The sequence below is a fragment of the Hesperophylax consimilis genome, chromosome 3 (assembly GCF_061612785.1).
Source record: "Hesperophylax consimilis isolate HC1 chromosome 3, BYU_Hcon_1.0, whole genome shotgun sequence".
NCBI lineage: Eukaryota > Metazoa > Arthropoda > Insecta > Trichoptera > Limnephilidae > Hesperophylax > Hesperophylax consimilis.
Window position 1 is genome coordinate 22046132 of NC_142838.1, and position 25681 is coordinate 22071812.

The window sequence follows — 25681 nt, forward strand, 5'->3', positions numbered from 1 at the left end:
ATCATAATTCGAAGTTCATTTTCAAGTTCTGTTATTATTTCAGTTCTGTGAAGCGTATTCCCATGATGATATAATAACAGAACTTTATTTTCTCAGAAATTTAATGAATTGTTCAAGTTCTTTGAAACAACTGCCTATAAAACAAAAATAAACATTGTCAGCGGAATTTTGCATTATCAATTGAAGACTTTACGGACTAACGCATCAACCCATTAGGACGAGTTGTTTCACAGCATTTGAACTATTAATCAAATTTCGGTGTTAATTTTAAAATTCTGTGAATGTTCTTTTTTTTAACAAGTTTTTTAATTCATCCATTATGGGCCAGTTATGTCACAGAAGTGAAATAATAATAGAACTTTCACAGAACTTGAAAACTAACTTTGAAATTTGATGAATTGTGCAAATCCTGTAAAACAACTAGCCATTGTTTTCGAAATGTTTAGAAGACGTTGGATCCTTCCGAATGTTTTCGAAAATTCATGCAAAGAATGATTGGAATAAATATAAATACTATGCATGTTGTGATTGCCATTGGGGGTTGCTTGCTTGCCTGTTGCAGAGTCCAAGGCGTGCAACGCAGAAGAGTTCACGTGCCGGGGCGCGCCGGGAGAGTGCGTGCCGCTGACCTGGATGTGCGATGACAACCCTGATTGCTCGGACGGCTCCGATGAGAAGTTCTGCAGTAAGGACACGCGACCAAGCATGCGCTTTTTATTCACCACCATATAATAGAAACAAAGAAGATGAGTCAATGCGCGAACAAAGCGTGTCGCCAACATAGTTCAGTTCACCATATTACTTCAAATGGCATATTCGCCCAGCAGCACCAAGCCTTTTATTTTACCTAAACAACTAATGCAATCTTTCATTGCCTTGTCGTAGCTCGACAGCCGGCACGCTTCCATGCCATATCCTTTGTTTTTATTATTTATATTCATTACTGCTTATATTATGAGTATTCTTCATATAATTGCACAAATATGGTTCAAATAATGTTTGAAGCTTTTCTTATATCAATGAATTTATACCAACTAATATAATGTATAAATAAGTTTTATATTTATATATTAGTTTGGGATATTTTTTTGTTGCTTTCACTCAAAGGCGATACAATATGTTTATGTGCACTCGATGGGGATAAATATATTTGGTATATCATTGCTTCATGGATAACATTACACAATGCTATGTATTTGCACTTTATACATAAATCATTTTTATTGCACGAATAAACTGTTTAATATTAAGATTTTTCTCTTGTTGGTTCAACTTTTTTCTTTACTGATTGACATATTGGCTTTATAGTTATGTTAATTGAGATGAACAGAAACAATATCAGTTATATAAAATAAATTTATTTCCGTACTAGCTGTACCCCGTCACGCGTTGCTGTAGCTCAGTCTGTCTGTGCACATAGAGAAATAAATAATAGCGCGTTTTGCTTTTACGTCCAACAGATAGCGCTTTTTAAAAAAAAGCATACTTTTACCTGTCACAGGTGACAGTTAAAAATTGAATACTTAAAAATTTAAAAAAAATCTGGAATCTGAATAAAAATACTCAAACGTTTATAATTACGTAACAAGAATATTTATTGCGAATAAGGAATTTCTTATTTTATTACCAGGATAGTAATTTAAGGCAATCTTATTTCTTACTACCTGTACCCCGCCACGCTCAATCTGTCTGTGTAGATAGAAACAATAGTGCGTTTTACTTTTACGTCCAACAGATGGCGCTGTTATAAAAAAAACATGTTTTTACCTGTCACTGTTGACATCTATATAATATAGGTATATAAAAACACACACGTTCAAAATTTCAAAGCAATCTTTGAAGAACTTTCGGATATTTAAGATTACGAACAAACGAACATTTACATTTTTATTTATGTATATATAAAAAAAATCCATATATTTTTAAAATTTTTGAATTTCAAATAGGAATAGGTAGTAAAAAAAATTGTCCAAATTACTTAATATTATGGTATCTTCAGTTTCTTAAAAAAATCGTTTATAAATTCACCCATCTCAACTAACTGCAGGTACCTACCGCAAAAACAAAATGATTTAAGACAATACCTTAATTGCTTCTAAATAAATATAACCCACCTCTTACCTGATAGATAGATATTTCATTTTCACCCCTTGAATCGTTTCCCACCAGGAAATTCTAATTACCCTTACCTGTATTGTACAATAATATCTGCTATCGAGCAGTAGTTATTCTGGGTAGTTAAAATTAATAGCTCCTATTTCTCGTCTAGTGCCTCAATCCTATTGTGTCTGCTAATCCCACAGGGCTCACAATCAGACCGACCCATTGCTGAGATCGACCTGCTACCTTAGTGCGTACTTTCTATATTTGTACTACTCTATCTAATAACCAATACGACAGATTCACTGTAGATTTTCAGCAAAGTAATTGCGAACATTGGGTATTTTGGTTAACTTCATAAATAAAACCTAAAATAAATTGAAGGTAGGAAAATTATTCAAAATTCGAACACAATTGTCGAAATTGGATTGTTCGTAGATACCTACCTACTTACTGCATAAATCTTTGACATTCTTTTTATATCATGAATAAAATTGCGGTATAAAAATTCGAAATTCGAATGTTAAATTTACCCATATATGTAATACCTAATAACCAGTGTCATTCAGTCCATAAAGCTGAAAAGCTGTAGGCACAGCGATTAACAAAAAAGAACAATAAAGGCTTGAAATTTTTGACAAAGTACAGACCAAAATGTGTCTATTACCATGAATTTTGTAAGGAACGTGTTGGCTCGTTTATTCAGTTGTCAAAATATTCAAAGTTATTTTCAAATATTCAAAGCACAATATTCATATCCAAAACTTGATAAACTACACTGAGGCCTACCTTTAGTCATAGAGCAATGCACACCACTGCTAATAACCCTGTCAACCTCAGACATTATTTACAAGAACAACTTTATATAAACTGAGAACAGGAAATTTAATATTCAACATTCGAACATTGTTGTAAAAAATAAAGGTATTTACCCTATTAAACTTAGAAATTACTTTAAAATATGTAAGTAAATTGAGAATGGGGCAATAACTTTCAGAAAAAACTCACCTTTACCTCTAGAAACAGTAAACAATATTAAACCAGTTTTAAAAAAAATGATTGGATTAGTTCCTAATATGTTTACAACGCGTTCAGTTTTTTGCTGCTTGTATCAATGTTTGTCTAGTAAAAATAAATTGTTCCAGGAATCGAAAATAACAATGGCTTTTAAAGTATTAAGTTATTTTTTGTCAAATTATTTTTGCTGCAATATAATTTGTTTACCAAGTTATATTTAATATATTTATTATAACGTCGTAAAAATAACTTTTCTGTTATGAAATATTTCGCTTTTTTTTCAATTATATTTTCCTCCTTGTATAAGAAAGGTTCGCAAATGAGATTTTGATGGAAGTGCCAAAAATTCCTGATGAAAGGGAATTTTTGGAGCGTAAAATTTGTTTTATTGAATTTACGTACCGTGCATTTTTTACAATACACCATCGGGTTTTTTTCATGTGAGTGAAATAGTTGAAATTCGCTACCATCATGTTTTTTTTTCTTTTTTAATGAAATGTGTTAGACAATTCATAATTAAAAATGTTGATATTATTTGTGAAAACTAATGGAAATTCAACAAATTTTCTATTGTTCTACGCATCTACTCTTACTTATAAATGCGGTGTAAATATTAAGCAGCGCATAAGGTCAGAACAGTGGAAAACTTGACTAACTAACTACCATGGCGTTTGTTTGGTTAAAACGGTCTTAAACCAGTCTCAAGGCCAGCTTAACCACATCAATGTTAAATCGGCGTGTTAGAATCTAATTAGTAAGATGTTAGAGAATCAAAAGAGTCCCTGTAGTATCTGTAAAGTGGTAGATAATCTTAGTATCGCCCTGGTGAAAAACAACGATTTAGAATCGAAATGTTGCTTAAAATGTCTTCATCCGTCCTTACCAGATCTGAATTAGCAGGTAACTTCCCAACCTTCCCACATATCCTTTCTTTTTCCATTCCCTTAAATTACAACCATTCCACAATATGACAAAGTCCCTCTGACTCTGAAAGGTGCAGTCGGCAAGCTTAAGCGGCATTTACTTAGTATATTATAACAAAATAGATATATTTTTTAATGATTATTTGCCTCATTACGTCTATTTCTATCCGTTGAATTTTCCTTTTGAATTGTGTATTTTAACACTTTGCTTCTTGCACGTTATGTAGGTATACAATTAAAAATAAAAAATTAGTGCGAATTTCGAAGTATTTACCGTCGAATGTACGAATAATTTATTATTCAGAAGGCGTATTAGAATTCTTTAGAAAATTCTGAACATAAAAAAATGTTTTTAATTTATTGCTTATCTTTCACTTGTGATAATGTATAAAAAGATAATGTATAAATACGAAAGTCGGTATTCAAATTGGGATTTTATTTTTCTATAAAACTTTACTTATTTTACTGAAACATATTTTTTCTTTGTATTACCGCAAATAGTGCTTTTCTAATCACAATATCTGCAGATATTGTTATAATTTTATCAAATATCCGTCAGACGTTTTCAAAATGGGCACATTGTGCGCATAATTTATAGGGTGGAGGCAATTAAAATATAATAATATGTAGGTAAGTACCTGGTTTTCATAATTCAACAACGATTTATTAAATCTTTAAAATTCAATGCTTACTTCACTTTTCGCATGTAGTTAAAAAATAATTAAAATATGAAATGTTGATTTTTAAAAGATTTGTTTAGTATAAACAAATCGATTTCAACGATTTTCCAATCCTACTCCGCAAGGCTTCCCCTTTAATAATATATCTGGGTAGTTTTAGCCCCCCAATGACTGGGTTTCCGTATAATAATGCCATATCCGTTAATTCGTTAGGGCGACGTTTGAGACACCATTAATCTCGGCTGTAACGAGTGACGTTTGACGGATTCCGACGACCAAACGGCAGATTAGAGAAAACCAGAGATGTTAGAAAAGCGGATACCGTTTGTCGCACATTCGATATATGCGCCGTACTGATTTTTGAGCAGTTTGTGATGGATTACAATCATGTCGACGGACGACGTCCCCCATTGCTAGGTGGTATATGCCTTTGATTTTGAATCGGGAGTTTGTGGGTTTGATTCCCGTGCAGATGTGTCACATAGGCGAATACCTGTCCCATATTATTTTATATTCACTCAAAACACTTTGTTGTTGTTGTGACACGTTTTTATTAATTTTATTTTTAAGCCTTAAAATATGTTTTGGAGTGACGTTGATTGTTAAATGAATAATTTTTAAAAAACATTTCTAATTTCCCATTAATACGCTTCTATGAATAATAAACTGTAGTAATCACTTAGTACATAATCCAATTTATTTTGACGTCAGTTGTGTCAATCAATTATTTTATTATATTTGTGGTTTCACAAAGCGATTGTGTTAGTAAAAATACATTATATGTGGTTAGATAATATCATTAAAAAAAATTCCAACGAAAACCATTATGATTTACTTTCTTAGAAAACATGATTTTTTCATTCTTACGGTACAAATTCACAGAAATTTATCACTAGCGGAGTTATTTATTAATATCAAAATTAATTTTATGAATTCAACACTAGTGTCCTCCGTTGTATCAAAATGCCCTTGAGAAAACTACTTTTTTCCTACAAAACCACCATTCCCTAATGTGATGAGACATATTTTTTAGAACCACCTTTAGCTCTTTGGCAAAGTAAAACTTCTTCAACTAGCAATCAATAAGTTGTTAGAGTACAGAGTTTAAGCTGCTCCAACTTCAGTAGACATTTTCTCGCGATTAATCAAATGATGAATAGGTATTAAAGTTGTCTAACTTTTTAGACAATCTGGGAAATTACAACTCCTCTACAGCGGGAGCGTGCCGCGACTTTTTAAACTAAAATTAGCACTTTTTCGGATCAAAAAGTTTGCGTTGTGTATTTTTTGTTGTAGGCGAAAAGTTTTTATTTTTTATTTCGAGTTTTTACTTATTATTAAAATACCAATTTAAATATATGGATATTTAGCAAAAATTTTTTAACATAGCAATTTTGTGTAATATCCTATTAGGAGCTTTATAAATTTATAGCACGAAAATATCATCGCACACTTTTCAGATTTTTTTAGTATTTTAGGAATTTTCAAAAATGCTTCAAAACTTTTTCAATTTTTCGATTTTCGAATTTAGTCTGAAAATTAAATTACATAACTTACAAGTGAATATGTCAATCAACCGTCTTTATTCTGTATTTATGTTTGTATTGAGTGGAATTTATAGCACATATATATTTTCAAATAATACTTTTCACAAATCATTTAATTTATTTTTAAATCTTTTCGTATTTTTTATCAATTCCGTCTTCAATATTTGATGCTTTCGAAGATTCAATTTTCACCTTAATTTTTAACATCCTTTTTTTGAGATCGTAAATAATTAACGTAGTTGTAATACAAACATTCAGGTTGTTTAAAAAAAATACATATTCCAATTATCACAATTTTACATTAAATAACATGCGCTCAAATTAGGGCAATAATAATTATTTTTTGCATGAAAATTGATATTTTTACGAGCGCTTAAATGCCGTCTAACATATTTAGAATTGTAATAAACGATCTGTTCACAGACGAGACATGTCGCGCCGACCAGTTCACGTGCACCAACGGCAAGTGCATCCAGCAGCGCTGGACCTGCGACGGAGACGACGATTGCGAGGATGGCAGCGACGAGCAGAATTGCAAGCAGACCACGTGCTCGCCGGGTGCGGAGTTCACGTGCAAGAACGGACACTGCATCAACATCCGATGGCGTTGCGACGGTGACTCCGACTGCACAGACGGCTCTGACGAAGCAGTAAACTCACTTGTTTAATAATTATTCTTTAGTCATTTCCGCGTTGTTGAGGATAGTGACCCCCACTTCAGTTCCCATGGTGTACAAGGCTCCTTCACTCATCGTGGTCTTGCGCGGAGTGAAGATCTGCGGACATCGACTTTCCCGATGCCTGTAGGATGATATTTCCCCTCAACGTATCGGTGATCTTCATCTGTTTCTCGTGCATTCAACTTTGCCAGTGTTAAAAGTGTGACTGCATGATCATCTCCTACTATAATATTAGTCATTCAGAATATATCACGTGTTCACCGCAGACGGCCTTCTCCGAATAAATAAATATGAAAGAGATGCGAAATTATTATTATTTGAAAACGAATAATTTGACCAGAATTTAAATTTTTTTAATGTTCCCAACCAAACCTTGCCTGAAATCCTGTTTTTAACCAGAATACGAATTACTTCATACGACATGTTATCTACTAAATTAACAATATTTCCCATCAATAAGTTTTCTCCGAGCATGAGTTTCTCCAGGTTTGAGTTCCCAGCTTGTGAGCAACGTGTCCAAAGATACGCTGTAGATAGACAGTTGGTGGCCTATTGTGGATATTTAGCTTCTATTGATTACTAGGGTGCTTTTCTCCTTCATGCGTCTTCTGGCGTCCAGCTGTCTGTGGAAAATATGGCCTATGGCGATGGCTATGGCCTCACTCAAATTTCTCATACTTTGCCGATTCCTGTCGACCCATCTCTTCGAGTCGTCAGCGCATCTTCTTTGCACAAACCTATCGTAGCATTCCATTCCTTTGTCAAAATTAGGTATTTATACTTCATAATCATTCCATTCTGCAAACATCGGTTGACTTTTCAACAAAATTATATCCTCCTGTAGGCTGCAAACATCACTTCCGACGGTACTTGGCCTTTTGCTTCTAGCAATCCTTCTTTCCAACCTCTCTCAGTCGATTAGCAGTACCTTGCTTATAATAGTTTCCTAGATCTACATAAATACCAAATGGCTTTGCTTCGTATACCATCTCAGTGGTTTCATCCTCCTCCACTCGATATTCATGGCCACTAAATTAAATACAATATCGAGATAATAACCAAAGATCCCAATGATATTCATCTTAAAGTCTAGATTACGTTATGCTTAGTACTGTTTGGTTGTCTGATTAAAACACATTTACAATTTCCCAGGGGTGCACATACGTCGCTCAGATGCGCTCGCCCTGCCTGTTCACTGAGTTTGAGTGCAAGGACCACATCACCTGCATCCACAAGTCCTTCATGTGCGACGGGGATAAGGACTGCCCGGACGGCGGCGACGAGGACCCCATTCGCTGCAAGAACATCACCTGCCGCGAGGACCAGTTCCAGTGCAAGGACCGCTCCTGCATCCCTGGCCAGCTGTACTGTTCCGGCACGGCGGAGTGCACCGATGGAAGCGACGAAGTCAACTGCAGTAAGTACAGAAATTCATTAGAATTTGAATTAAATCACGTCGAGGTACCTACTCATTGTACTGGTGGCGATATGGTTGAAAATGCCAATCTTATATATATGAGGAACGGCTGCGCGGCCTTTTTCATACAAAACTTAAATTTAAATTTGAGGCCAAAATACAGAACCAAATTGAAAAAATATTGTAAGTCATTTTTATTTACAAAAAAGGCACTTCAAAATTATTTTATTATAAATCAATAAATTCCCAAAGTTATGAATAGTCTACTTTTTTAATTGCCTGTATTGTATACCTTTGGATCAAAAAAATAAGTTTTCAGTTTGGTCAAGTATTTTTGCCTCAAATCCAAATACAAGTTTTGTACGAAAAAGGCCGCGCAGCCGTTCCTCAAAGCAGACCGCCCATTTCGATTTATGCAAAAACAACAAAACAAAAACTTCAGACTTCGACTCCTTTCATGACAATGATATTCTTTTTTAAAAGATTTCTGGCTATTATCACAGAAAGATTAGAGATACTTAGAAAGGAAATGCCGGCACCTTTCAGATATGCTCTGCTTCTTTTATAAGTTTCCGATTAAATAAATTCTTCCTCCAACTTCCAGCGATAGCCGCCCAGGTCTGCGACAAGAAGACGCACTTCGACTGCGGTGGAGGTATCTGCATCCCATTGTCCAAGGTGTGCGACAAGAAGCCCGACTGCCCCAACTTCCTGGATGAGCCCGCCGGCCAGTGCGGCAAGAACGAGTGCCTGACAGGCAACGGGGGATGCTCGCAGGTCTGCGTGGACACTCCGGCTAACTACTACTGCGACTGCAACCCTGGCTACAAGCTGATGGATAACAAAACTTGTGAAGGTACGCAATCACCTAGCTTAACACTGAAAATGATAAAGTATAGGTTTGTATATAAGTTTGTGCCTGATTTTAGTAAGTGAACGAATTGGTATTGTCAATATCTTGAGGAAGTTGACATCAGGACTTAATTTTAATGAAAGCATAATAAATAATATTGACCGATGAATACCGACTGAATGAAAAACCTTCGTGGATTACATTCGCGACAACCGCATTTAAGGGCAAACAGTCAAAATCTCAAATAACATTTATGATTCAGCGGCACCAGTCAGATTAAATACCGTACTGTCGAGAACTTGAAAAAGTATGTAAATATATATATTTTTTTTAAATGTGAAACGTTAATGCTCCCAACCGTATGGAGTCAATGAGACTATGGCATCCTCAATTGGGGTATGTTGTGAGGCTGAAGGTAGTGAAGAGAAGAAGTAGATGGGGAAGAGGAAGGTGGGAAAGTAACAGGCTATTCAGATCTGGTCATCAAACACGGCCAAACCCATTCCAAGCAACGATTCTATTCTGAATGGTGATCTTACACCGGGGCGATACTGAGAGTATCTTCCACTCTAAAACATGCCGCAAATATAGTAAATATTATTTGTAATGAGTAATCTGTGAAATAACACAAATTAATAAAAGAGATTATAAGAAGGGTAAGGCTCTCAAAGTTATTTGAGAGCCTTACCCCTCGACCATGGAGGTCGTCATATGTAGTCAATTTAATCCTTTTTTACACTTTCTGTACTTACCCATGTAGAGTCTTTTATTCGATTCATCCGAAATTATAAATCTTCTATAATAAAGTCAATTATTTTTTTTCAGACATTAACGAGTGTGACGATCCCGGAAGTTGTTCTCAAATCTGCATCAATGAAAAGGGAACATTCAAGTGTCAGTGTCATTCCGGTTATATGAGGGATCCCAGAGATGTCACCAGGTGTAAGGCCACCGAGGGACATGCGTCCCTGCTGTTTGCCAGGAGATACGACATCAGAAAGATATCTCTGGATCACCATGAGATGACGGCCATTGTCAACAATACCAAGTCTGCTACTGCGTTGGACTTTGTTTTCAGAACTGGAATGATCTTCTGGAGTGATGTAAATGAACAGAAAATTTACAAGTAAGTTTTATTGGTCTTTTAAATATTTTAGCATCTAATTGAACCGTAAAAACTTATAGCAGTTGCTTCTGCAGTAAGTTGAGACTCTCTTTTCTTTCCGCAGTGAAAAATTTTACAACTCTGTTTTTCTTTATTGATTACCTGGTCAACTACCAACCCATGATAATGTGTTTTTTTCTCATTAAACAGGGCACCAATCGATGAAGGCAGTGAACAAACTGTGGTCATATCCGAACAGTTGATCACATCTGATGGTCTTGCCGTGGATTGGATCTACAACCATCTGTATTGGACGGACACGGGCAAAAACACCATTGAATTGTCTAACTTGGAAGGAAACATGCGCAAGATCCTCATCACTGATGGAATTGAAGAGCCAAGAGCTATTGCATTGAATCCTATTGACGGGTAAGCACTGTTTATAAAATATTTATTCTATAAAATATATATGTTTTTAATCTTCTTTTATTGAATTGTTGAAAAACTAGATTTGGCGATGTAATAGAGATGGTCATACCTTAGCCGAGATATATTTCTACATTCAGTCTCTAGGTGGTGTTGTTTTTTGGAATAGAAATTAAAGCAAGTAAACGTTTTTAATGTAGGTATAGTAGGTAGAATTTTACAGTAGTAAGCAACCAGTAACATCAATTATCTATTACTCAGTGGTTAAGTGGTTGCGATTCTTGGCAACAAGTGCGGAGTTTGCGGGTTCAAATCCCGGCATGTACAAATCAAGTTGAATTAAATTAATTTGCGTTGTTACTTCATAATTTATTAATTTAAAATAATATGTAAGTAGTTAATTTGTTACATATTCTAGAGTGGTAGATACCTTCAGTATCACCCTGGTGAAATACCACCATTCAGAATAGAAACATTGCTTGAAATGGTTTTAGCCGTGTTTGGTGACCAGATCAGAATAGCCAGGTGCTCCCCCCCTTCCTTTTCCCCATCTCTTTCCCTCCCTACAACCTTCAGCTTCACAACATAGTGTCACTGGCTCCAGGGGGTAGGGAGCAGTTTGGACTCTTGTGCAGTACTCACATAAAAAAAATTACAGAACTCTTGAAGATATTCACCAAAGTTCATGGTTTACATTGCCAGCACTCAACAGAAATATATACTGACATCTGGGCTTGATAAATATCTAAGGTGACAAATTACATATTGTTCCCCGTGTGGGCAAAGAGAGAATTAAATCTAAACTAGGGGTTTGTTATAAAGATGAATAATGATCTTGAATGTTTCAGATGGATGTTCTGGACCGACTGGGGAATGGAGCCAAAGATCGAGAGGGCTGGAATGGATGGAACTCACAGACAAACCATTGTTGCCTTCGAAGTCAGATGGCCCAATGGCCTTACATTGGACCTGGTCAGGAAACGCGTGTACTGGGTATGTCCCTCATATTTATTAGTATTCATTTTACATACCACACAAGTGGGGAAAGGAATTTAAAAAGGAAAGTGGAATAACGGTGTTCGCGGCATTCCGTGCAGCGCAGGACCATGATAATAGAAGAAGCCTTGTTCATTAGGGCAGTTAGAGCAACGACTCAAGAAGAAGAATCTATCATAATGAATGTTCTAATAGAATAACTGTTTATTAATACGTTTTTCAGGTGGATGCCAAGCTGAATACGATCTCAGCATGCAACTACGATGGCACCAACAGGCGCGTGATCCTTTACTCGCCCGTCTACCTGAAGCACCCCTTCTCCATCACCACCTTCGAGGACTGGGTATACTGGACCGACTGGGAGAAGGCGGCCGTCATGCGCGCCAACAAGTTCACAGGAAAGGATGTGAAGGCAGTTACAGCTACGCACATGGTTTGTCATATATTTTTATGATTATCTGCCATTGTGGGATATTGCCATTGTGTTATTATTAATTTTTGGAACTTTTCTGCACAGGATCGTTGTCGAATCTAATTAAGTTTCTACATAGCCAGCAATTTGCGTCCTATTGTAAAAAGGACTAGTAATTTGTAAGCAGATGTTATTTTTGATAAACGAATGGAGATATTACAATGTGAGTTACCTGTATACTGTCAGATTCATTGAAAGCGGGAAGGTTACGCCGCCTCCCGGGCTCCACACAAGTTGCTTTGTTCAGCTTACCCTGATTGGCTCGTCTTTTACTTTGAATGTCATGTCTGCCACGTTTTTTGTTTATATTATGAGAATATGCCGTATCTCGAAGTATATTTTATCGCACAACTTCATTATGATTGTTCCACAAAAACTAGTTATCATTGTTTATTTCTAGCTTCATAACCCCATGGTGATCCATGTCTACCACCCATATCGTCAGCCCGATGGCGTAAATCACTGCGCAGCTGTCAACGGACACTGTTCCCACCTGTGTCTGCCTGCCCCGCGTGTGGGCCCCCTTGCCCCCCGCGTGTCTTGCGCCTGCCCCAGGGGTCTCCGACTTATGCCCGATGGACTCATGTGTGTCGAGGATGGTAAATACAACGAATACTAAACGGACTTATGCCTAATCATACTTACTTTTAGATTTACGTTTGACAGAAGCCACAAAACTTCAGGTTAGATGGCAGCAGCAAAAAAAAACTTCCGGGTAATCCAGGTAGGTAGGAATGCGGTAAATCTGATGATTCAGCAGTTGAAGAAGTATTCTTGGAGCTATGAAGTTCACACAGACATGATGGCTCTTTTTTAATAGTTCTGATATACCAATAAATAAATTAGAACAAAGAAAGCAACAGCAACAAAAATTAAACGTCCCTATTATTATTTGGACTTGGCGCTTTCGTGAAACAAGAAGCCAAAGATGAAAATGAAGACTGTGCAAAAATTTCAGCAATTAGAAATTTGGCATAAACTAATTATTGCAAAATCTTAATAGAAAATTTTTTTTGCATGTTGCATCCACTTTTGTCAAATATTTATTGCTTGTAGATCAATAAAATATATTTTTTTCTAGTTAATATCTTTAAGTTTGAAAAGTAAGACAGAAATAAGGAAATTTATTTTTTTAAATTATATTATCTTAGCAAGCCGCAAGGTTTCAAATTGATCAATGTTCCAGTAGGTACAGCCTGTTGATAATCTGGTAATAAAAATATTTTCGTTTGTCCGCTTTTTTATCATGCTATTTCATCAAATACTTTTTATCCTTATTATCACTGGGTATGTGCAATCTAATGTTTATTCTTTTCCTTTTTCTTCTTGTGTCCTTAAATCATAATTAGCTCGATTATGGTTTGTTTGTGTTTATGATTTGTTATTTATGTTTCTTTTATTTTGATTTATTTCTAAAACAGAGCAAGATAAGCCAGTAATCACGGAGACCACCACGGTGGATGTAGTGAATGAGGATATGGCGACAACACATCGTGAGTACCTTCCCGCCTTCCGTTCTTTCCGTTCACTTAATCTTTATTCTTTAGATTTGGTACATTTAGGGTCTAACACACTACCACTTCACTTAAATTTAGTTATTAAAATCTCCTACTGAGGTCATGGATTTTGGACTATTGTAAAAACTTACGACTATTTTTAGTTTTCTCCAAACGGCCCCCGCTTTAATGCTTCACGTAACTCTTCAACAGAACTCAGAGAAACATTGAAATTCACCACAGGAATCTTCCCATCATTCATCGACTCTAATCAGTCCATACAAACATTGCTTTTCGTCTCTCTGCCTGCAACCTGGTTGCAATCTCATTGTGTTATTTTTATGTGTGTAGTGCATTTACATTTATTTTTATTTAACCATGCATGTGCATTTATGTGGCTTTATTGTTGTTGATTGCCATTGCAGGAGATATACCATTAGATCCGGCCCTTCTCATCACGGGCAGCCCATTTGACTTCAAAATGTACCGAGGCAGTATTTACAATGTGATTAGGCCCGGCCAGTTGACAGATATAGTGTCGAATATGTTCAGTCAGATGTTATTGAGTATGAGCAAGAAGGAGACCATGGAGAATACCACGCCGGTGAACTCGGCGGAAGAGAATTCCACTCTGCCCAGAGGACTGTACTGGGAGAGCCAGCAGTCGCAAGTGGAAGACTTTTATGATTTGTTCTACGAAGAAGACACGCCCCGGCCGGGTCCAGAACTATGGGAAGGCGAGGAAGGGGTGGAACCCGGGGGGCAGGGGAAAACCTTTAATTACGACGACTTTAACAACCTCTTTGGTCCACCTACAGATCCTGCCGGGGCCGACGGTAATGAGACATAATCATATTATGACACACGTTGTCTCTTCTTTCTTCACAACTGCTCTTGGCAACTATTTTGGAGGTGTTGTAATATTTGTGTTTTGTCGGCTGAATGATCAACCATCCCCCAAACTTTACTTTTGTCTGTCATGATACATACAAAATGGTTGTATTATCGTGACAAGGCAAACTTAAATGGCTGCAGAAATCGCACATCACAGGCCACATCTTCATGATAAACCCACACGCTTTAGCTTAATGGTTTCTGCATGAAATGATTTGTATATATTGGTGATGTTTTGAGCTCACATGTTTTGTTTTTGTATCATTATTCCTCTTTACCATTGAAGTGTAATCTTTTTCCTCCAATACTCATTCTGGTGATAGTCATAATGGTTCAAGGTTCTACACTGATTCTCTTATTAATACTGAATATACTTCTCAATACACTTCCTTTTATAAAGCATTGGGATTTGGGAACTAAAACGCGTTTTTAATATTCTTCTTCCTATGATATATGGTTATAATTTCCATAGCAATTATTAATATACATACAGTGTGAGTGCCTTTATAATTTAATACATAATATTACAATATCTATTCTTCTACATAATCTTCTTAATTTTTATGCTTATGATTCTATTTTCTTATTGACAGCTTTTACTTATGTTTTTAACACACTGTTTTTGTCAAAGATTTAATTATTTGTTGAGGAAACAGTCATAGCTTAACTGTTAATTCTAATGACAGCTTGCTGAATATTAATTTATATGTATTTTTGGTAAATAATTTATCCTTACTCTTGACATAATAAAAGTAAAATTAAATGTATGAAACATAGATCTTACTACATACTGTAAATTATTCTATCGCAGTTAACATTGTTAATACCTTAAGCTCTTACTAGGCAAATTAAAGCAAATAACAATAATGTCGTCATCATCAAAGTCATTTAAATTCGTTCATTAAATTTCATCTTCAAAAGTCAACTAAATTTTAAACCATTAGAGTTTTGAATTGCAAAAACAAATCAGGTGTCAAGATTTTTACCATCTACAGAAATGAATGTAAGATAATCATATTGATATTTCCTAGGTGTATTGGTATCAGACAGAAATTCTACAGCCGTGTCTCAAGATGGCCAGGGAACCGGAGTGGTGGCTGGCATTGTTATTGCTGTTCTCACCGGACTCTCCATCATATTCCTGCTGGTGAGTAAAGTATAAGTCATAAACAAACTACTCGTACACTTGTATTACTTTACAAAAGGGCTGTATTGTTTTGAAAAATTGTAATAATTACTAATGTTCCTTTATTAAAGTCAAGTGTCCTATGAAAAAAACTACTTTCTGGATTGTGTAAGTAATTTGAATTTATTTATAAAATGTATTATGTAATTTCTACAAAACAGGGGTCTCTTCAAATCAAAAATCGCCCTTACCTTTCACAACTCAACACAGCATTTTCAGAACCTCCTGTTTGAAGCTATTTTCTTTTAATTAGTAGTGAAAAGAAACTGCAGTATTACAACAACATCATTTGATAAGTAAAATAAAATCTTTCTTCAATAGTGGACATTCTTTTTTTAAATTTTCTCTTGTACATATTTAACACTTTCATTGCTAACAGGGGTACCAAAAATCTTTAATATCACTATCCTCTATGCAAGGATGGCTCTAAGCCAAACGGCTCCTATCGCAAGTATAATTTTGGCGCCCCTTGTCAAAACCAGTAGTCGCCTAGGTAGGATATCACTGAAATCAATAATATTGTTTTGGTGTAGCCCCGTTTTTAAGAAAAATAATCTCACGAGAGATATCTTAAGTGACGTATTAACAGCACCTTGGCAATTCGGCGCCCGGGGCGAATTGCTCCAATTGTGCCTGCATAGGGCCAGGGCTTCGATTCTTCAATCCAGGCTCTCTCCCAATTGTCGTCGAAAGTATATACATTGGTCGACAATTTTACTTTTGAGTCTCCTCGAAGGTACAAAATTACATACGCCAAACGTCAAAAGTCATTCCACTCATTGTTCGAGAGGAATGACTTTGTCGAGAATCGAGGCCCTGACCTGCCTCTATTTATAATTTTAAATAAAAACTTTATAGTTTTGATTTTTTTTGCATTCCTACAAAACTTATAAACACATAATCATAAAAAAATAAACTAAACCACTAAATTAAAACAGAAAACATATTTTGTAAATGTAAAGGTATCATTTCTAGACTGGCTCACTACTCTAGATTTTCCCCTCTGATCCCCCCACCATACGAAAGAAGAAGAATTCCTTGCCACAAATAATACTCCTTGCTCGCTAAAACCATAATTTTCATAAAATTAAGTATATTATGATAATCATTTCAACAAATATGGGATTGGGCGCAAATTTGAGTAATCTGAAAGTATGTTGCCTGTTGTATGCTTATAATGCAGTGCTTATTGCTAACAGTATGGAAGATCTATAATCTCTCGTGTCTAGGATGAGTACCTACGTACGTAAGTATGTACGAAGAATGAGTTAATGATAAATGTAAGTAAGTCTAAAGTAATGCTGTTTGAAAGAGAGAGTATAAAAACAGTGTTCAATATAGTTAGGAATACTTGGAGTAGGTGGATGAGTTTGTGTATTTCGGAAGTATGTTTTCGAGAGATGGGAAGGCTGACAGAAATACTGAAAGAAGGGTAAATGCACGCAACTCCATTAATGGAGGACTGAACGCATTAGGCGCAAACAAAAAATTGTCCAAAGAAGCAAAGTTAGCAGTCCATAATGGAGTGCTTGTACCTACCCTAATATATGGAAGTGAGGCATGGAACTGGAATGGATGAAAGTAGACTGAATGCTGTTGAAATGAGATCCCTGAGGCGTATGTGTGGTAAAACCATATGTGATCGTGTGAGAAATGTGGATTTCCGCAAAGAGTGCAAGGCTGATTTAAGTGTAATGAGTAAGATTAAGAAAAGGATGCTTAGATGGTTTGAGCATGTAGAGCAAGCGAATAAACGAGCGGGCCATGTCAAGAGTCAGAATAATAGAAGAATATGTATGAATGTGAATGAGGCAAGAAGTGTGTGTCAAAACCGACTTGATTGGCGGTCCGTCTTCTCTCCCTACCCCTGCGTAAACGGCATGATGGTTAGTTAGTTAGTTAAAATAATTTTAAATAAAATTTATGAATTGGTGGGAAAAAGGGCACTAAAATGAAAAGATGCGTGTGTCACCCCTCATAGCACTCAAAGTTTTGTTTTGCATCTTTACATGCCAAAGGTCAAAAACATTTTTATTCCTGCTGAATGATAGCGAAATGTCAAATCCTGAAATATTCAGACTTGAAATGTTCAAAAACATAACATTTTTATATTCGAAATATTTTTTCAAGCTAGGCTTCTCTAAGGCTAGCAGACTTGTAAGTTTTTTCGTAAATTTACGACTTCTAGCCAATGGGCATATTGCATTTTGAAAATCCAATATGCCCATTGGCTAGAAGTCGTAAATTTACGAAAAAACTTACAAGTCTAAAGCTAGCCTTAAAAAATAATATACAACTAAAACTCGATTTTTGCGAAACATTCAGTATTCATTCTTGCCAGAAGGCTTAAAAAGCCCTGGACAGAGCATTTGTGCGATTTCGTATGAATGGCATTGAAGCCAAATCTAGGGTGAGAAAAAATTGCCGGGCAGCCATCTTGTATGACTAAATTTGTAATTGATTTGTATTTAAAGCTGTACATAAATAACTACTATTATTTTATTTTTGTGTTAATGCAGATATGACGGCTTATGATTTTTTTGTGTATTTGATGTGACAAGGAATGGGATAAGTAATTAAGTTTGTTTTGTATTTTTCATACAACTTCCCTCTCACCCTGCGGCTTCAAATTGTTCTCGAATTGCTCCGTCCAGGGCTTTTTAGGTCCATGCCAGAAGGTAACTGTATAGAGTGCTTAGGGGATTTTCGAATTGACAGGCGCTAGTTCTACATTAATGATTATTTTTTTCTTTTGGCAATACTCGCCCATTCAAAACATCGCGACAGGAGACGTCTGTCAGTTTGTCAGTTAGTAATTTATTGCTATTTAAGATTATTTCAGCACTTTTTAGATACTCCTACTAAAAACGGACCCACCTTTGCAGAATTTGACAGCTTATTCATTTCGCCCTGTGGCCAAAGAGTTCTACTGCAGTTTGACCTACAAATAATGGTTGCAATCATCATGTTTTGAATTACCTACAATACAGCACAGCAGAACAATACCCACCTGCCACAAATCAATACGCTAATTGTATTATTGTTGTAGAAATAGTGTTCAATATGATGTTCGTCAAGTGTGACTATTATTTTGTTCATGTGTTGCATTACATTCTCAACATTGTTTTTGATATTTGTGCAAGTGATGACTAAAAATCACTATGTTTTTGTTCTGATGATCTCATTTTCATTTTGAGATTTTTTAAACGAGTTTGCACAGTGCATAATAAATAAGATATTCTCAAAATGAATCCGAAGAAAATTTTAGAAGATAAAAATGTGATAACAAAAATTGTTAACAAAAAAATGATTAGGCATGACAGCCTGGCGTGGGATGCTCCTAAAGCAGGCCCTTCTCGTAATGATTCTGTTCAGCTCATGGATGCGCCTTATAATTGCTGTGAATCTTGCGATATAACTGACAATCGAGAGGGTTGTTACAATCAAAGTCAATCTCTTCCTGTTCCTGAATCAGAAGAGTTGGATTCTTCGTTGCAAGATTTGCTGTTCCCAATAGATTCCAAAGAGGACCTGAAACCGACCAACAGGAAACATAGCTCCATCAAACGGTGCATCCGGGCGGCTCTCACCAGGAAGATTGAAAATCCTTCCTTACCGCTTCCCAAAGATGGCTCAGCACATCCGTCGCCAACAAATCACTCCAAATATTACCACACCTTTACGGCTGCGAGCACCTCCCTGCGGCAGAGCACTGTGAGGGTGATGGATATATTTCGGCCTAAGCAAAAAGTGCCGAATGAAACGATTCAAGAGTCGGGTGGCAAGAATGCTGGTGTCGGGGTGCGCACGAGGATCAGACGTGCTGCTGACATTTTCCACCCCGGCAGTAGCAATAGTATCAATCGAAATCCCGTTACCAAAAATGAAATGGTCTGCAGCAACACACTCTTTCGGAGAGCGCGCGGACTTTCCATAAATGATCCTTTCCTGAACCAAATTAAACTTTCTACCGGAAAAGGATCAGAGAACTCTATTCTTATAGATTTTTTCAAGTATCACAAGTGTGTGGAATTGATGCCTACATCCACCAAGGTCGTAATCTTTGATTCTAAACTGCTTGTTAGAAAAGCGTTTTTCGCCCTGGTCTCCAATAGCATGCACGCTGCCCCAATCTGGGATAGCTCCTGCCAACAGTACACGGGAGTCCTGACAGTCACGGACTTAATTAAAGTTCTACAAAAGCATCATCTGTCTCAGAATATTCTCACCGACATAGAAGACCACACTCTGCAAAACTGGAAAGACTTACTGGAAGGATCTAGTATGCCCTTAATATCTATCAAACCAGACATGTCCCTGTACAATGCTATAGTGACCCTGACAGAAAAACACATCCACCGTTTGCCCATTATTGACCCAACCACCGGAGAGCTGTTGTACATCCTAACTCTCAAGTGCATTTTACGTTTTCTATTCATCTATATTGGCAAGCTACCTCAACCTTCCTACATAAATAAAAAGTTGTCTGAGCTGAAGATCGGAACTGTGGAAAACATCCAAATGGCTACTGAAGCCACATCTGTCATCGAAGCTTTGGAAATGTTCATTACCCATCGTATTTCAGCCGTGCCCATTGTAGATAGTTCTGATAAACTCAAGGGGATCTATTCAAAGTGTGACGTGATCAACTTGGCCATTGACAAAACTTACGATAACTTAGATGCTCCTTTGAAAGAAGTGATTACCCACCGAAATATTTGGTATGAAGGCATGCAGAAGTGCACTCTCGATGATACCTTCTACGATTTGTTGGAGAAGATAGTTCTCTCTCAGGTTCACAGACTTGTCATAGTGGATAAGCAAGATAAGGTGATCGGAATGATATCTCTGTCGGATTTGATGAAGCACATTCTCCAGCAGCCAGTGGAACCCATGGTTCACTAAAATCTCTTAATTTATTTTCATTTTTCCATTACAAACAAGTAAATGAACATAAGAATATCATATGAAATATTAAACGATACATTTGTACAGTCTTATTTTTGATATTTTACTTAAGAATGTTAAACTTACCCACCTATTTTTTAATACAATGCATATTTAAAATTTTGCAATATTAACATAGACACATTCCTTCCTTTCTACCTCTCAAAAACTCAAGTCAAAGATTGAAGGAAGATTCAAGAATGCAGGTATATTCTTCAGCTCTGATTTATCATTTATTTGTTTCTTCACATTTGTTGTTTTGTTTTACAATTCAATTATTAACCTTAGTATGTGTCGAGAATAAACCTGTCAGTATAATTATGTATGATTCATTCTTATCAACCATAATAGTATGTTTTGTTTTTATTCGCACACGTGTTTATCCATATGTTTTATGTGTCTTGACAATTTCCACCTTTACCTAGACGTCCTAGACCATGGTATACCACCTCTAGCGACAGATGTCTTTCTTTAGCTAAATTCGTGAGACAAAAACACAAGTTGTTTTTAATATATTTTATTATTTAGTCAGTTATATTATTTTTCAGTATATTTATTTTTAAAGAAGCTATAATTAATTGAACATACAATTTATAGTTCAGACCTGTTCTAGTGTCCTTCCCACCGAGCTATCGACCAACTTAATCTGATGTTCTCTAGCTAACTTCACGAAACACTGATTTAGTTTTCAACATTTGTATTATTATCATCTTTCTTTTAATAATTCTAACATTCTCACTTGTGACTTTAGATCGGCCTGTACGTCTACCGCCACTACCTGCATAGAAACGTCACGTCCATGAACTTCGATAATCCGGTCTACAGAAAGACCACCGAGGACCAGTTCTCGCTGGAGAAGAACGGCTACGCTCCGGGAAGCAAGCTGTACCCGAGCACAGTTGGCGAAGAGGTAAGAGCACTCACCACGAGGGACTGTTCGCAACCTCATATCAGATAATTATTCAAACCCCCCTCGTTATAAGTTTTAAGATAACCAACTTCAAATTTTAACACTTCATTTTACAGATTATAATCTTTCTTTCTCTCAATGTAATTTATTAAAAGCAAATTAAATGGGAATTATTGTAATAAATAATTTGTTGAAATTGACTACATAGCAAATTTATTTTCAAAAATTATTGAATATTATTTATTCAATTTTTAAATGGTTTTATATTTATAAATAAAATATCATTTTAATAATCATATTATAATAGATTTTAAGAATAATATTATGTATTAATCTACTACTAGAAGTAATTTATTATTGTTAAATAAAACCATAAATTCAAGTATTAAATTTTGTTTCGACGTAATATTATAACAGTAATTTATTTTCTCAACACATACACACATCTGCAAGATTGCATTTCGAAAAGTTTTTTTTTTTTTAACTAAACATTTATTGTATATATTTCTTTATTTTATATATTTCTTTATTTTATAAGATTAAAGTAATTATTACATATTGCCATACTCTAACTAACAAATATTTCACAATTTAATGTTTTTGATGTAGCTTGTAAGTGTGGTAACAGTAATTTTATTCAATCTTCTTAATTGGCACATTTGATTAGGTATTGAAAATCTTAAATCTGTATGAGTGTATAGAAGTACTTAGTTTAATATTGATGTTAAGAAATAATTATTTGAGGTGTGCCAAAAATTTTACCTAATCAGTATTAAAACGGTAGTGATAATTTTACTATGAAATTCGTAAATGCCAAATGATTTGTACATAAAATAAAATAATGTCGAATATTCTGACTAGCCAATTCTTTATGAAAATGGCACTCGACAACAAATTGTAGATCGCTCTATTTCAATTTTTGAGATAGATATGTATGTCTTTGACTTGGCTTATGTAACCATGTTTTCATAGGGACATTAAAAACAATTTTCTAAGACTTATTTCAATATCTCATTCAGGTACCAACTTGTCAACTGTCAGTTGTTTATTCTTTGCAAAAAAACTTTCTGAAACACAATTTTCAACGAATCATATGTTTTCAATTTCTTACATGCTTTTTCTATTGAGGGTAATACTAACAAATCGGTGAGTCTATAAATTAATTTTTAATTTTTAATAAAAGTTTATTTTGTTTTATTGTTACCTAACACTACCACTCATTCACATTTACAGGGCATTGCACAAACTAAGCAGAAAATTGAAAATATAATTCATGTTAAAGACACAATGACATTCTTGCAGAAATGTTTTGTTTATTTGTTGTTTTTTTCATATGCTAGACAGTTTACATTAGACTTTGAAATCTGATTTCTTCTGACCTGACCATAGATAATATTACATATTATGATAATGGTGAAAATGTTTTCCACTTTTGCTAAGAAACTAATGAAGTGTTTTGTTGTTCTAGGCACAGGAGCCTCTCACGACTCCGGGGACGAATGAATATGTATAGTAAGGCAGTAATTCCAGCACGCAAGTGAAAAGATTTCGAGCGGTCATTACGAAGTGAAGTACAGTTTACAACATCCACCAGACCCAGACACTTTGATACGTTCACATGATTTGTGCGCTGATTTTGGAACGACTAGTTGTTTTCCATCTTGTTATACAATTCGTATACTATGCCAAACTGCTAATAAGCTCTTTAATTAATTATCGATGAATTGAAATATTGTGTCTAGTGCAAATAAATATATTTTTACTTGTACGCAAATGTCATTCGGTGATGTTTTTAAACAATGTTCCTTTAGTAATTTTTGTTTATTATTGCATAATTCTGCATTTTCTTACTGCTTCGTTTTGCATATCCATATTTATTGTGTTTTTACCAAAGGTACTGATAATGTAATTCAACCGGCTATAATAAGACCATTATGCTAGCTACCACTACCAAGTGGAGGCATACCTTATACTTTTCAAGTATATTAACCCATTAATCCTGTGAACATCGTCCAGTGAGAACATAATATTCAAGTAACATTTATTTTATTCCCTTCGTTAAGTTCAAAAGATGTTTAGTTTCAAATAACAAACACAAAAAATAATGTTTGACGGTAGCTCTAGTACGCACCGAGTTCTGTGATCTACCATTAAATTTTCTGTTATTATTGTTAATTTTGTAGTGAATAAGTCTTTTTATTTTCTGGGGAACATTCTAGGGAGATCTGCACAAAAGGCGACATGTTGCAAGATTTTTAACATAATTTGATATTGCTCAATACTATAGTAGATCTCTTATATTTTTCTTAACCATTGATGATTCTAATTTGTTTGATAATAAATAAATTTTAAACTAATAAATTACCTATTTGAGTAATTTTCAAGTGAAAAAAAAAACTTTATTTCCATAACATTCTGAATTATTTTAACATTGCCAACTAATTGTTTTTTCGCAAAGCTGTTACTTCTTGTTTTTATCCCTTTACAATATCATTTTGAAAATGTGAATAAAGTTAAAGCTTCTCAAAGGGCGTAATATGAGGCTTACTGTAAATAAATTTAAATAATTCAGAACAAAACTTTACATAAAACTGACATTATTCTGTTTTTATTTATGTTTTTGTTAAAAATTTAATATATTAAAGACATCTTTAGATATACTAATTAATATTATCTACATCAAATCCATTTGTATTTCATGAATGTTATTATCATAATTACTTTGTATTCAAGTGAAAAAAAGTTTTTACTGGATTTTAGCATCAATTTTAGTACTACCAGCCTAACAGTCTAGTACAAATTGTCGCAGTTTTGAAACTTATTTGAAAGTATCGAAACTATATTTTCTTTAAAAAAAAACACTTATTTATGTATCATTAAGATAAGTGAAAATCCAATGTTATTAAAAAGTGTGCGTGTGTATGTGTGTGTGAGTGTGATTTGGTATGTCTCATAACATTATCATGAAAAATTATTTAGATGTAAATTTTAATCCGGCCAAATTTCACAAAATATTAATTGAACATTTTAATTAATTTTACATTCAAAGTACTGGATACTGCATGACCCCGCTACAACTTAGATTGCTGGTATATTTATATGAATATATTATTATATTGGAAAAATCATTTTGTAAATATAAAAGTAAATGGTAAAATTAAATACTGTGTACTTCATTTATTGCTTGTTTAATTTACCCAATATATTAACCTTCTACACGGCTGTAACCTATTTGATCCATCGGCGGCTATCTCTGCATGTTGTGATCCATGAAGTTTCACTAAAACATTGTGTCAAAACGTGCCGCATGATGGGGATAAATCGCATCTAAAAGGTGATTAAAAAGTATAAAAATAATTGTTTTGTTTACATGGAGGCCTTCATATATTATGTACATCCATTGGACAGGCATCAACTCAAGATGCTGCAGTATCAATTTCCATGCTTATAATAACACTTTTAAACTCCTATAAAAAATATGATTGTATTTATTTAAAAAAAATGGTAAAAATGACATTGCGGGCTGGAAATGTTCCTTGGGCCAAGAATTAAAAACTAGAATAGCGTACAGAAAAAAGTGTGCAAGTTTTATGGCCCCCAGTGTCCACAATCATAGCAAAACAAAAGGACGAGGCAGTTAATAGAACAATGTTCTATTTCCTCGACTGGTTGGAGCCTGGCACTAGTCTTGATTGTTAATGAATAAACCATACCCTCATAGCACTGAGGGCAACGTAGCAATGTTACATGCATATATTATAATTATTATGTGTGTACATTTTCATAAAAAAATTATGCATTTTACAAATATGTAGTGGCTTGCACGCCCTTTATCCTAAATTCATCAGGAATGCTGGGTTCCCACCTTATCCAAGGTACACAGTCTATTTCATAGAACGAATAGTGAAGTCGATTCAACTTTGAATTTCTGTCCTATTTAATAGATTCTATGAAATATATATAAATAGATGTGAAAGTGTAACAATTCCTTTCCATTTTCAAACGGTTCATTCTATGAAATAGATCAGATGA

General features: G+C 35.0%; 2 protein-coding genes across 8 annotated transcripts in view; both read left to right on the forward strand.

The window, feature by feature from the left end:
- The window catches only part of LOC149425125 (low-density lipoprotein receptor-like), a 398591-nt gene extending 373762 nt beyond the window's left edge, over positions 1-24829 (forward strand). For 4 of the 7 annotated variants that reach the window (XM_089649348.1, XM_089649331.1, XM_089649362.1 and 1 more), the window contains 14 exons: positions 563-685; positions 6691-6917; positions 8100-8364; positions 8969-9220; positions 10043-10343; positions 10533-10751; positions 11597-11741; positions 11968-12177; positions 12617-12815; positions 13638-13709; positions 14138-14548; positions 15638-15753; positions 21491-21649; positions 23118-24829. In XM_089649348.1, the coding sequence (XP_089505474.1) occupies positions 563-685; positions 6691-6917; positions 8100-8364; positions 8969-9220; positions 10043-10343; positions 10533-10751; positions 11597-11741; positions 11968-12177; positions 12617-12815; positions 13638-13709; positions 14138-14548; positions 15638-15753; positions 21491-21649; positions 23118-23162 (2744 nt within the window). In that variant the 3' untranslated portion in view covers positions 23163-24829. The remainder of the gene's footprint in view (positions 1-562; positions 686-6690; positions 6918-8099; positions 8365-8968; positions 9221-10042; positions 10344-10532; positions 10752-11596; positions 11742-11967; positions 12178-12616; positions 12816-13637; positions 13710-14137; positions 14549-15637; positions 15754-21490; positions 21650-23117) is intronic. The other 3 variants (XM_089649356.1, XM_089649339.1, XM_089649378.1) reach the window with 2 other exon arrangements.
- LOC149425126 (5'-AMP-activated protein kinase subunit gamma-1-like) lies at positions 15762-21481 on the forward strand. The gene has a single exon (XM_089649390.1). It carries the CDS (start codon positions 19039-19041, stop codon positions 20695-20697), a length of 1659 nt encoding a protein of 552 aa, XP_089505516.1. The 5' UTR covers positions 15762-19038; the 3' UTR covers positions 20698-21481.
- Positions 24830-25681: the final 852 nt, after the last annotated feature.

Bases quoted from the DNA above. Each gene is read 5' to 3' on its own strand.
- LOC149425126 (XM_089649390.1), top strand. From the start codon at position 19,039: ATGAATCCGAAGAAAATTTTAGAAGATAAAAATGTGATAACAAAAATT.